At 40.7% G+C, this 12246-nt stretch overlaps 1 protein-coding gene across 2 annotated transcripts; it reads left to right on the forward strand.

The window, feature by feature from the left end:
• The first annotated feature begins 3064 nt into the window (after positions 1 to 3064).
• On the forward strand, positions 3065 to 7783 carry Tex12 (testis expressed 12). Of its 2 annotated transcripts, none has more exons than XM_048340976.1 (5): positions 3065 to 3161; positions 5186 to 5264; positions 6029 to 6131; positions 6219 to 6270; positions 7429 to 7781. In XM_048340976.1, the coding sequence occupies exons 1-5, from the start codon at positions 3136 to 3138 to the stop codon at positions 7583 to 7585; spliced, it is 417 nt and encodes a 138-aa protein (XP_048196933.1). In that variant the 5' UTR covers positions 3065 to 3135; the 3' UTR covers positions 7586 to 7781. The 2 variants fall into 2 exon arrangements, with proteins under 2 accessions (XP_048196933.1, XP_048196934.1); XM_048340977.1 differs by having other exon boundaries at positions 3074 to 3084; positions 7429 to 7783.
• The last annotated feature ends 4463 nt before the right edge of the window (positions 7784 to 12246 follow it).

Consider the following 12246-nt stretch of genomic DNA (forward strand, 5'->3'; position numbering starts at 1 on the left):
TATGATGAGGGATGGATTTTCAGGGCTTATATTCAATTCATTAAAATATTCTAAAATGTGCTGGGCACAGGTGGCTCTCACCTGAAATCCTAGCTACTCAGGGAGCTGACATCTGAGGATCCCAGTTCAAAGCCAGCCCTGCCAGAAAGTTCATAGAGTCTTATCTTCGATAAAGTACCAAAATGCCAGAAGTGGAGCTGTGGCTCAAGCGGTAGTTGGTAAAGTGCTATCCTTGAGCAAAAGAAGCTCAAGAACAGTGTCCAGAACCCAAGTCCAGGCTCCAGGACAGGCATTAAAAAAAATCTAAAATGTAACTTAGAACAAATTTTATAGCCTTGAAAGAATAGGAACAAAATTCCTTTGGGATTTTTTTTTGGGGGGGCGGGGGACATGTGCTAAATTGGATTGCTTTGCCAGCAAGAAAATTTTCAAGGTAATATTTTTGTATTTATTTTTAACCAGAAGGGAAATGATACGAAAATGGGGGAGTTTAAAGTTAGGAAACAAAATGTACATATACATACTTTAAAGCGTTCTTTTTCTTTCACAGGGCACAGGGTTTTCATTTCCTAATGTCGTAAATACATCATGTCTGAAGCAGATACAAAGGAAGTCTGTGGTAGGGTGCTTGGCTGGTGGCTCACCAGAAGAAAAACAAATAGCACTTTTAAGCATATGATAGTAATATGACTGAATTTGAAATACCAAGTTTACATTCTCCAACAGGAAGGCTAAAGAATTTGGGTTCAAAACCAACCAGGAAGAGAGTATCAAAGAATTTGTTATGGGAATCGTCTAAGAACTAGACACCACCTGTTTGATAAAACAGTGTGAGAAGAAATACAGCAGTATCTCCCAGACTTTTGTACTTAAAGGCTCATTAAAAATAACAGTGTTGGCCAGGGAGCTGGGGGTGTCAGTGGCTCACACCTGCCATCCTGTCTACCTACTCAGGAGCTTGGGCAGGAAAGTCTGTGAGACTCTTCAATTAACCACCAGAAGTGCAGCTGTGGCAGAAAGTGGTAGGGTGCTAGCTCTGTGCAAAAATTGCTCAGAAACAATGGCTAGGTCTGGAGTTCAAGCCCCATGACCAACAGAACCACAAAACCCCAAAGAAAAACAGTATTAATATTATGATGCAAAGATAAAGCAGAGGCAGGAGGATTAAGTTCCAAGCTCTTCTGGGGTCTGGAACAAGGTCCTGTGCAAAAAAAGAAAAAAGAAAAGCAAAACCAATAACCCCCAAACACAAACAGAACAAAAGAGGGAGAGAGAGAGACAGACAGACAGACAGAGAGACACAGAGAGAGACAGAGAGGAGAGAGACAGAGACAGAGACAGAGACAGAGACAGACTGGGGGAGCGAGGGAGGAGAGAGACAAAGAGATAGCAGTGTAGATGTAGGTAAGGAAAAGGACAATTCTCTAAGGACATTAGAAAATGTAATTTTTAAATCCTTACAATTGTATTTTTTGAAAATTTATACCGAAAAAGGAAAACATAGGAACAACACAGCATTGTACTAAAGGATAGTTCTTCAGCATGATTTTTTTTTTTTCTGGTCCTAGGGCTTGAATTTGGGCTAGGCTTTGTCCTTGAGCCTCTCTGTGCTCAAAGGTAGTTCTCTATCATTTGGGCCACAGTGCTACTTCTGACTTTTTTTTTCAAAAGTAGTTTATTGGAGGTAAGATTCTCACAGACTTTCCTGCTGGAGATGGCTTTGAACCTTGATCCTCAGATCTCATCTTCCTGCGTAGCTAAGATTACAGGTGTGAGACACTGTGTCCTGGCTAAGGTGATTATTTAAAATGAAAAAATACTTTCACCTTTAATTTACTACTGATAGTAGAAATTCCAACAGATAACCTTATCTTTAGTGGCCCCTTGCAGACTGTCAATCATCTACTCAATATTTAGTAGGCAAGGGCTTTTATTTCACAACATTAGCGAATCAACCTCCTCCCCAACCCAAGGTTTTGCACATGCTGGACAAATGTCTTACCACTGGGCTACATCCCTAGTCACTTCCAAGTCTTAGTAGTAACTCGTTTAAATTAGAAAAAGGGGAAAATGGTTATGTATTATGGTTTATGAGGTGTAAAATTGTACTCCTGGTGTTCATAAGGGCATATTATTGACCTTTGTCTTATGTAATATGCTTCTACCTGGAAATGAGTCTAGAATGTCGAAGGTCAAAGTTACCATGTTAAACAAAGCACCTAATCAGGCTAGGAGGCCACAAGTAGCACGTGAGGCACGCGTATCATAAATCCTTTGGTGAAAGCTTTTGCTAATTAGGCCAACTAAACTTACTGACACATTCAGGCTTGAAAGGTGTGAAATTCTGTCTGCACTGAGGACAGGGTAGAGGGTGCTCAGAGTTAAGTCCTTCCAGTAAACGCACCAGATACTGCCCCTCTCAACTTTATTTGAAAACAGGCAAGGGCCTGGGGGGAGGTGTTCTGATGAGACTCCAATCTTCTGGGACAAAAACAGAACAAAACAAAAACTTCCAGTGGGGCACTGGTGGCTAGTGCCTCTAGTCCTAGCTACTCAGGAGGCTGAAAGCTAAGGATCACGGTTCAAAGCCAGCCTGGGCAGGAAAGTCCATGAGACTCATAGCTCCGATAAATGGGTGGGATCAAGTTGGAAGTGGTGCTGTGGCGCCAGCCTTGATTACAGAGGCTCAGGGGCAGCGCCCGGGCCCAGGGTTCAGGCCCCATGGTGGTGGTGGTGGGGTGGGGAATTAAAATATGAGAGCTTCGGCTACCCTTCTCTGCTTCTTCTTGAGCGCAGCTTCACTTTCCCCTTGTCTTTCCACAGGGGAAAGAGATTTCTGCTTCTCGAAGCTTCCGCATCCATCTGGAACAGGTTCAAAGAAGTCACGCGGGAGGCTTTCCCGGCCTCCTGGGAGGGCTGCGCTTCGCATTGCGTGCGTCACGTGGCGCGCGCACTGCCTGCTGGGAGCCCGCGCGCGCGCGCGCGCGCCTCCGCTGGTCACGTGGGGCGCGGAGCTTGCGCACTCGAGCGCCTGCCCAACGGTCGTTGTGAACGCACTCGGCGGTGGCGACGAGGACCAGGAAGGTGCCCACCACGCCCCGGCCCTGTGAGGTGGCTCTTGGTGGGACAAGAGAGATGAGCGCTCCGGACAGCGAGACCAAGTGTGAAGGATGGCCGTGGGCGAGGACTGGGGCGGCTTCTTAGGGGCTTTAGGGACGTACAGGCCCAGGGCAGCCGGGATGGGGGGGCCGGGAAGTGGGGGAAGATGGCGGAGGTAAGGCCTGAGGAGCCGGCGCGGACTGGAAGTAGGACGGGGGGGGGGGGGGCAGGGGGAGAAGGGGCAGCCCGGGCTGGAAGTAGGGCCCGAAGGGCCAGAGTGGACTAGAAGTAGGACGGGAGGTTGGGGGCGGGGGGGAGTGTGGAAGGGGCAGCGCGGGCTGGAAGTAAGGCCCGAGTGGACCGGAAGTAAGGCCCGAGCGGACTGGAAGTAGGAGGGGGGGGCTGTGAGGACCGGAAGTTGGGCCGCGAGGAGTAAGAACAGGCGGGAAGTAGAGCCCTGAGGCGTCAGAATAGGCCCGAAGGACAAGCCTGAGGAACCGAAATGGCACTGAGAAGGAAGAAAAAGATGGTTGCTTAAGACCCGGAAAAAAAAAAAAGTTCTTGGCAATAGCCTTGCACCAGCCCTAGGATTGCATAGCCCACGGCCGTGTCTGTGGCGGATATTTCCACAGGCTTGAGGATCCTCGCCTGAATTAGGCCGAGGCTTTCAATGATGACAGAAAAGGAGTTTTCTTTTTTTTTTTTTTGGCCAGTCCTGGGCCTTGGACTCAGGGCCTGAGCACTGTCCCTGGCTTCTTCCCGCTCAAGGCTAGCACTCTGCCACTTGAGCCACAGCGCCGCTTCTGGCCGTTTTCTGTATATGTGGTGCTGGGGAATCGAACCTAGGGCCTCGTGTATCCGAGGCAGGCACTCTTGCCACTAGGCTATATATCCCTAGCCCCAGGAGTTTTCTTTTTACAGAGGCAGCATGAGCTCCTTATAGACGCTTTTATTTGACAAGTTATGTCACTTTGGGAAAGGAGAGGAGATGGAGAAGGAAAAGGGAAAATTTAGAGGGGAAAGAAAAGGAGAATTTTCCTGTAGGGTCGTTTGTCCGAAACATTTCTCAGGTCCCAAGGCAAATGCAAATGTAGTATTTTGTGCATATTACTAGAGACCCCTTAGGAAAAACTTCTTTATAATTTATGGGAAAGCTCTTTGATGCTCTACTAAAGCAAGATAGCACCATAGAAACAATTTCAGATCAGAAGTGTGAGGAAATATTTCTCTTTCTGGTCTAGTTTTGTAAAATCTTGTTAACCATCTTGCTTTTGTTTTATTTGAAGGGGGGGAGGGAGATGGAGACAGTGAATGAGTTGAGTTGTGAGGTCTTTTTTTTTTTTTTTTTTTTTTTTTTTGGCCAGTCCTGGGCCTTGGACTCAGGGCCTGAGCACTGTCCCTGGCTTCTTCCCGCTCAAGGCTAGCACTCTGCCACTTGAGCCACAGCGCTGCTTCTGGCCGTTTTTTCTCGATATGTGGTGCTGGGGAATCGAACCTAGGGCCTCGTGTATCCGAGGCAGGCACTCTTGCCACTAGGCTATATCCCCAGCCCCTGTGAGGTCTATTTGAACACTGAGATTTTATGAAGATTGAAGAATCTTACCTGAGCTAGTCCTAAAATAAGACAACTGCTTAAGTGATTGTTTTGGCTGAGTGTATATAGTGGTGTTGTACTTGTCTCCAAATGATGGAGGACTTTAGACATCATACCATTTGAATAGATCTTGTTTGGATTTTTTTTTTCCTGTATGTGCACCTGTGCTGATACTGTGGTGGCTTGAACTCAGCCTTTACACTAGAAAGGGGAATGGGAATGAGTTACAAGAGTTATTGCATGGGCTGGGAATATGGCCTAGTGGCAAAAGTGCTTGCCTCCTGTACATGAAACCCTGGGTTAGATTCCTCGGCACCACATATGTAGAAAACGGCCAAAAGTGGCGCTGTGGCTCAGGTGGCAGAGTGCTAGCCTTGAGCAAAAAGAAAGCCAGGGACAGTGTTCAGGCACTGAGTCCAAGGCTCAGGACTGGCAAAAAAAAAAGTTCCATGGAGTTTGTACTTAAGTTTGACACTGCTCTGAACTTTATAGTTCCTGCTTCCAAAATATGATGGCAAATCAGCTTGCAAAGCCTGATTCTAGAAATTGCAAGAGACCAAGAGAATTGGAGGTAAGCCTTTGGAGTCTTAATCTTTTATTCTGGTTTACATATTTCTCAGATTTTTTTTACTTATGAGTACTTTCATATTCTCACAGCTAAGGTCACCTTAGAAGATACTATCTTGATTCTATTTAGTTGCTTTTTTGATAAGTATAGACCTCCAAGAAACTATTGGGAGATTTCTTTTTGGTAGACTGTGATCTAGAAATGTAAGAAGTCCATGACTTCATGATACCTAGGACTTTAGGTAATTATTTTGTTAGAGGATAAATACCAAGATATAGTAGTTACTGATCTTATTGTATCTAAACTTTTTGTTGCTGTCCCACCAATTGGTCTTTTGCATAAAGGGCATTATTTAATCCCTTGAAGACTATTATATTGAAAAGTTTTGCAAACACTTGGCTATTGTCCATTTTGAAGTTGCTATATTACTCTGAATATATCTAGTAGTTAAAAAATTTTTTTAAATCAGGACACTAAAACCATTTTCAAAATAAAATTTAAAAGCCAAATTCTAATTTAAAACCATTTTCAAAATAAAATTTAAAAGCCAAATTCTAATTTAAAACCAAAATAGAATATATTGAGTAAAGTGTTTTTGGACCTAAAACTTTCCTTGATGATAAAATTTTAAATGATTAGAATATATAATTAGAAAATATAATTAGGATATATAATTTATAGCATATTTGCTTTATTTTCCTAATAGCCTATATGTCCTAAACATCTTACTGTTGCTCATATATATACTTATTTATTTCTTCTGTTAGCCTGAAATGCCACAGCTGTCTTCTCCTGAAAAATCAGATGTATCTTTTTCTGAGTATTCTGGACTTTTTTATAAAGATGAAGCTCCAGAGAAAGATTTGAGTGGTGATGTATAAAATGCTTATATTTCTATACATTTATTATGTTATAAAAAAGGGTTTTTACATTTCATTACTTAATTTTTTTAAACAGATATGAACAAGGAAATTAATCTGATGTTGTCTACATATGCAAAGATCTTAAGGCAAGTACTTACAGTATATTCTCTTGGGTCTTTATGTTAGTAATAGTTTTTTTTTTTCTGGAAACCTTGTAATGGGAAATAAAGTTCCATGAATTCCATGGCTAAAAAGCGTATTATGTGGCTGGGCACCAGTGGCTCATGCCTGTAATCCTAGCTACCCAGGAGGCAAACATCTGAGGATTGTGGTGTGAAGCCAGCCCAGGTAGGAAAGTCTGTGAGACTATCATCTCCAATTAACCACCAAAAGTCTGGAAGTGGAGCTGTGGCTCAAGTGACAGAGAGCTAGCCTACCTTCAGAGGCTCAAGGACAGCACCCAGGCCATGAGTTCCAGCCCCAGGACCAGCACCAAAAAGAAAAATGTGTCACGTAATTTAAAACGTCAACATTTTTATTCTATCAGTTCTTTTTTATTTTTTGATGGTATTGGGGTTGAACTCAGGATCTGATGCTTGCAAGGCTTGTTCTTTATTTAATTTGAGCCATGGCCCCAGTCCTTTTTGGATTTTAGTTATATTTTGGATAGGGTCTTACACCTTTACCCAGGGCTGACCTTGGATTTTTAAAAATTAATTTTTTTGTGCTACCACTGCAGCTTGAACTCAGGACTTCTTGCTCTTGGTAGCTTGAATTGCATAAATGAACTATTACATTCAGCTTGTTGGTTGAGGTGGGAGACTCACTAACTTTTTGTGCTAGCTAGCCTAAAACTATGATCATCCTGATCTCTGTCTCCCTAGTTGTTTTACAGGTATGTGCAACCATACTTATTCTGGTCTACGTATTCTAGTTCTTAAAAATGAGGGAAACAATGCAGCCTACTTTTCTTTGGGTTTTAGCCCCAACTTTTCTATTATTAAATGTCCTTGGTTTTGAATTGCCAGAGCTAATATTAGAATGAATATATCTTTGTCTCTAACCAGATACCACATATAAAATTTTGTGTGACTGCCTCTTTGAGAAGGTATTTTTAGTGATATTAATTATATAGAGGTTTATGAATTGATGTATACTTTATATTACATGAAGTATTTCTCTTAAATACTTAACTATCTTACTGACAAAATAGCTAACAATACGGTATAGTAAAGAACCATTATCTCTAGGGTCTATTTAGACTTTGTAACTAGCTTAATATAAACCTTTTTCTTTCCTATTAGTGAAAGAGCAGCAGTAGATGCATCCTACATTGACGAGATAGATGGACTCTTCAGAGAAGCTAACACTATCGAAAACTTTCTAATACAAAAAAAAGAGTTCCTGAAACAGAGATTTACAGTTATTGCAAACACTCTGAAGAGTGATAATTATACTTAAAGTACACTGAGAATTGTTTAAATATATTTTTGTGATGAAAGAATGACCTCTATGCTCTGAAAGCTCTAGTTAAAGAAGATATGTATCTTTAGGGAACTACCTTGAATATTTTGAACTTAAAAGGAATTTTAAGCTGGACATAATGTGAAGTATGTTACTTTTCTTCATCAAATGTTTTGTGCATTTATCAAAAATTTAAGTCACACATAGTTTTTTTTGTCTCTTCCCTTAAATTACATAAGTTTTCTTTAGCTCCTAAAAGCCTCAGTTAATTTGATTATCAATATTGTTTTTGTTCTTTTAGAATTTTGTGCTTAAATACCAAGTTTAGAGGTAGTTTACATTTTCTTTGTCACTAGATGAAAATTGTTTTTATCTAGTCAATAAAATATGGCTTATGTACTATTTGTATTTAATATTACTGATTTCATTATTGATTATTATGTGTGATGAATACAAACTTCGTTGTTTCAAATTCTTTGTGGCAAAAGTAAAATAAAATTACTAGGACATCTATGAGTGTTTTTTTTTTAAGACTGTATATTGCTGTATATCCCAGATTGTTCTTAAACTTGAGATATTTTGTGTCAGTATCATGAATGCTACGATTACAGGCATTCTCTACCATATCTGGTTGTGGCTTCTTACCTTATCCACATCAGTGTATGCAGTTAAAAATTATATTTAGTAGTCCTGGGGCTGGGAATATAGCCTAGTAGCAAGAGTGCTTGCCTCGTATACATGAAGCCCTGGGTTCGATTCCTCAGCACCACATATATAGAAAACTGCCAGAAGTGGCGCTGTGGCTCAAGTGGCAGAGCGCTAGCCTTGAGCAAAAAGAAGCCAGGGACAGTGCTCAAGCCCCAAGTCCAAGGCCCAGGACTGGCAAAAAAAAGAAAAAAATTATATTTAGAAGTCCTAGCAGCAGTCTAATGTGGAATAGAGATCAATGATACAGAAGTAAACAAGATGACTTTGGCAAATGATTTCAATCCTGTGATTTGAAAATGAATTTGGTCTTCAGGATCTGTTACTCATCAGGCTAAAAAATTCTACCTTTGATAAAAAGTCCTGCTATGATTTTATTCAAAATAATCTATATGCTATGTAGCTATATAAGATAACTATCAACCAATGAAAGATCACAGCACCAACTTTTTATCATATAGATAATTGAGTATATGTATATTCTAATATAAGCAGTCACAAATTTGGGCACATTGGCTAACAGTATCATAGGTAATTCTTCTTAAGCAAGATAGCATATTTGCCTTGCTGCCTATTTAACTTTAAAGTCTTATTGGGGCTAGCAATGTGGCTTAGTGGCAGATTGCTTGCATGCATGAAGTTCTGGGTTCAACTCCTCAGTACCACATAAACAGAAAAAGCCAAAGTGGCACTGTGGCTCAGGTGGTAGAGCCACTAGCCTTGAGCACAGACAGGCTCAGGGACAGAGCCCAGGCCTGATAGTTCAGGCCCCAACACCAGAAAAAACCTCAAATTTTATTTTAATAATGAACATTACAGTATGTAAATACCTATATAAGAAAAAATGAGAAATATTTGCTTTAAAATTAAGTGCAAAAATTATTAGGTTGGCAGGAGTATACACAAATGGGACAGGATAGGCTGGAGGTTAACTTTGTTTTGTTTTTTGTTTTGGCCAGTCCTGGGCCTTGGACTCAGGGCCTGAGCACTGTCCCTGGCTTCTTTTTGCTCAAGGCTAGCACTCTGCTACTTGAGCCACAGTGCCACTTCTGGCCGTTTTCTATATATGTGGTGCTGGGGAATTGAACCCAGGGCTTCATGTATATGAGGCAAACACTCTTGCCACTAGGCCATATTCCCAGCCTAAGGTTAACTGTTAAAAATAGGATTTATGAAAACTAAATGCAGTCAGAAGTTTGGTTGTCATTTTGTTAGGAGTTTTTCATGTTAAATATTGAAGAATGGTTCAGTTGACCTACCATCGTTAAGAAATGTTTTGGGGTTATTTTTTCTAAGCATTTACTACTACTATACTACCATCATTGTTATTAGTGAGTATTTGTGCGTGTGTGCATGTGCACACGTCCTGGGGCTTGAACCTCAACCTGGACATGATCCATGAACTTCTTTTGCTCAAAGCTAGTGAGTGCTCTGCCTTTTGAGCCACAATTCCATTTCCAGCTTTTTGATGGTTAATTAGAGGTAAGAGTCTCAAGGATTTTCCTGCCCAGTTTGTTTGGAAACATAATCTTCAGATCTCAGCCTGTTGAGTAGCTAGGATTACAGATATGAGCCACTGGCACCCAGCTCTATTATTATTATTATTATTATTTTTGGCCAGTCCTGGGGCTTGGACCCAGGGCCTGAGCACTGTCCCTGGCTTCTTTTTGCTTAAGGCTAGCACTCTAGCACTTGAGCCACAGCGCCATTTCTGGCCATTTTCTGTATATGTGGTGCTGGGGAATTGAACCCAGGGCTTCATGTATATGAGGCAAGCACTCTTGCCACTAGGCCATATCCCCAGCCCCCCAGCTCTATTATTGTTGAGACAAGATCTCACTATGTAGCCCAAACTGGTCTGGAACTCAAAATCATCCTGCCTTAGTCCCTTGAATTACAGGCATGTGCTACTATGTCTGTGATCATTTATTATGAATATGAACATAATACCTAAAGGTTATTTTGCAATAAATTTAGTATATTCTAATGGTATCATGGTTTAGTATTCTTTTCCCTTTGCAGGTTTAGAAATTAGATCATTTGGACTGATTAACACTAAAGGAGTGATTTCTTTTTAAAATTACATTTAAGTAGTTGTACAAAGAGGTTTCAATCCAACATGCTGGTTTGTGAACACAAAGTGTCTGATCAATATCTTCCTGAAAAACTGATTTCTTGTTTACAATATATTTACTATCCAAAGCAGCCACGTTCTAGTATACACATGTTTGACAATTACTATATTACATTTTGTGGTAGTAGGGCTTGAATTTAGGGCTTGGGTGCTTTCTTTGAGCTTTTGTGCTCAAGGTTAGCACTCTACCACTTTGAGCCACAGCAGTACTTCCAATTTTTAGGTGGTTAATTGGAGGTAAGAGTCTCAGGGACTTTCCTGCCCAGGCTGGTTTTGAATGGTGATCCTCAGATCTCAGTCTCCTGAGTACTGAGGATTACAGACATGAGCCATCAGCACCTGGCTTGAAAATTAATTTTTTTTAAGTCACAGTTTTCATGATCTTGGTTCCATCCATTTAAACAAGAATAACCCTAGAGCTAGTTATTGGCTGTTTCTGGGAATATCATTGCCTTTTAATTGGTAACCAATATTCCATTTTAGTCATTTCAGTAAGAATATACAAGCTTGTAGATTATTTTTCCCTGAAACTAATTAAAATAGAACATTGAACTGTCTCTATGCATCTAACTCTGCTAGGTACTAGACTGACTTCTGATACTTTGATGACTCCTTTCTTCAAAGACACAACTTTGCTAGGGAGATATAATATGTCAGTGTCAAAGCACCTGAGGCAATGGGGGAATTAGTAGATGCTCTTGACAAGGGGCTCAGAGGAAGATGTTTGAATGAGTTTCTGAGAAGGAAAAAAGGCTATTTTGCTGGGCAGGCACTGGTGGCTCATACCTGTTATCCCAAGTACTCAGGAGGCTGAGATCTGAGGATTGTGGTTTGAAGCCAGCCTGGGGGGGAAAAAGTCTGTGAGAATCTGATCAAAGTGGGACTGTGGCTCAAGTGGTAGTGCTAGTCTTGAGCAATAAGGGCTTGGGAACCATGCTCAGGCCCTGAGTTCAAGCCCCATGACCAAAAAAAAAAAAAAATGAAAAAGGATATATTTCAGGTAGAAAAGGTTTTCTTCTTTTCATATTATGGTATGTTGGTCACTTCACTGGGAGAATTCACAAAGAGCAGCGTCATCAAAATTGGTGGAAAGTAGGAGTTCGATGTTTCTTGGCATTCTTATTTTTTAGCACAATATTTGATATGTTCCCAAACATATTTGTTAAAGTACAAAATTGTATATGGTTACACATTTTAAAAAGGGGGTACCTTAATTTACATACTAATACTATGTTGTCAGAAAATACTTTGTAAAATTAATGAACAGAGAAGAGAAGGAAGGATGAATTCATGGAACAGCAGAGGACAAAAGGTGAGCCTTTTCTGTCTGATAATGGAGACCTTTATTGACAGCCTAAGATTATTTAACTCTCAATCTTTCAGAGACAAGGAATAGCATGATGAAAGTGATAGAATAGGTCCCTACAACTTACTTGATGACAGTCAAGAAAAGAAAGCCATAGTAAAGAAGGAATGAGTGAAAGAGGGAACAGATGTTACTAAACAAAAGGAAGGTAATATACTTATCACCTCAAATGGAGGAAATGGTTTTATTGTTAAAGTTCACAGACTTTGTAAGCTATGTAGAGTAGAATGATAATTTTCATCATTGTGAAAGTTAAAATGTGTACTGTGAAATATATGTAATAACTTAAACCCATTTTTTTTTTTTTTTTTTTTTTTTGCCAGTCCTGGGCCTTGGACTCAGGGCCTGAGCACTGCCTCTGGCTTCTTTTTGCTCAAGGCTAGCACTCTGCCACTTGAGCCACAGCGCCACTTCTGGCCATTTCCTATATATGTGGTGCTGGGGAATCGAACC

Source organism: Perognathus longimembris, chromosome 3, assembly GCF_023159225.1.
Source record: "Perognathus longimembris pacificus isolate PPM17 chromosome 3, ASM2315922v1, whole genome shotgun sequence".
In the NCBI taxonomy this organism is placed as follows: domain Eukaryota; kingdom Metazoa; phylum Chordata; class Mammalia; order Rodentia; family Heteromyidae; genus Perognathus; species Perognathus longimembris.

Bases quoted from the DNA above. Each gene is read 5' to 3' on its own strand.
- Tex12 (XM_048340976.1), top strand. From the start codon at position 3,136: ATGAGCGCTCCGGACAGCGAGACCAA. The intron at 3,162-5,185 runs GTGTGAAGGATG...TGAACTTTATAG, and splicing joins GCTCCGGACAGCGAGACCAA to TTCCTGCTTCCAAAATATGA. The intron at 6,132-6,218 runs GTGATGTATAAA...TTTTTTAAACAG, and splicing joins TCCAGAGAAAGATTTGAGTG to ATATGAACAAGGAAATTAAT.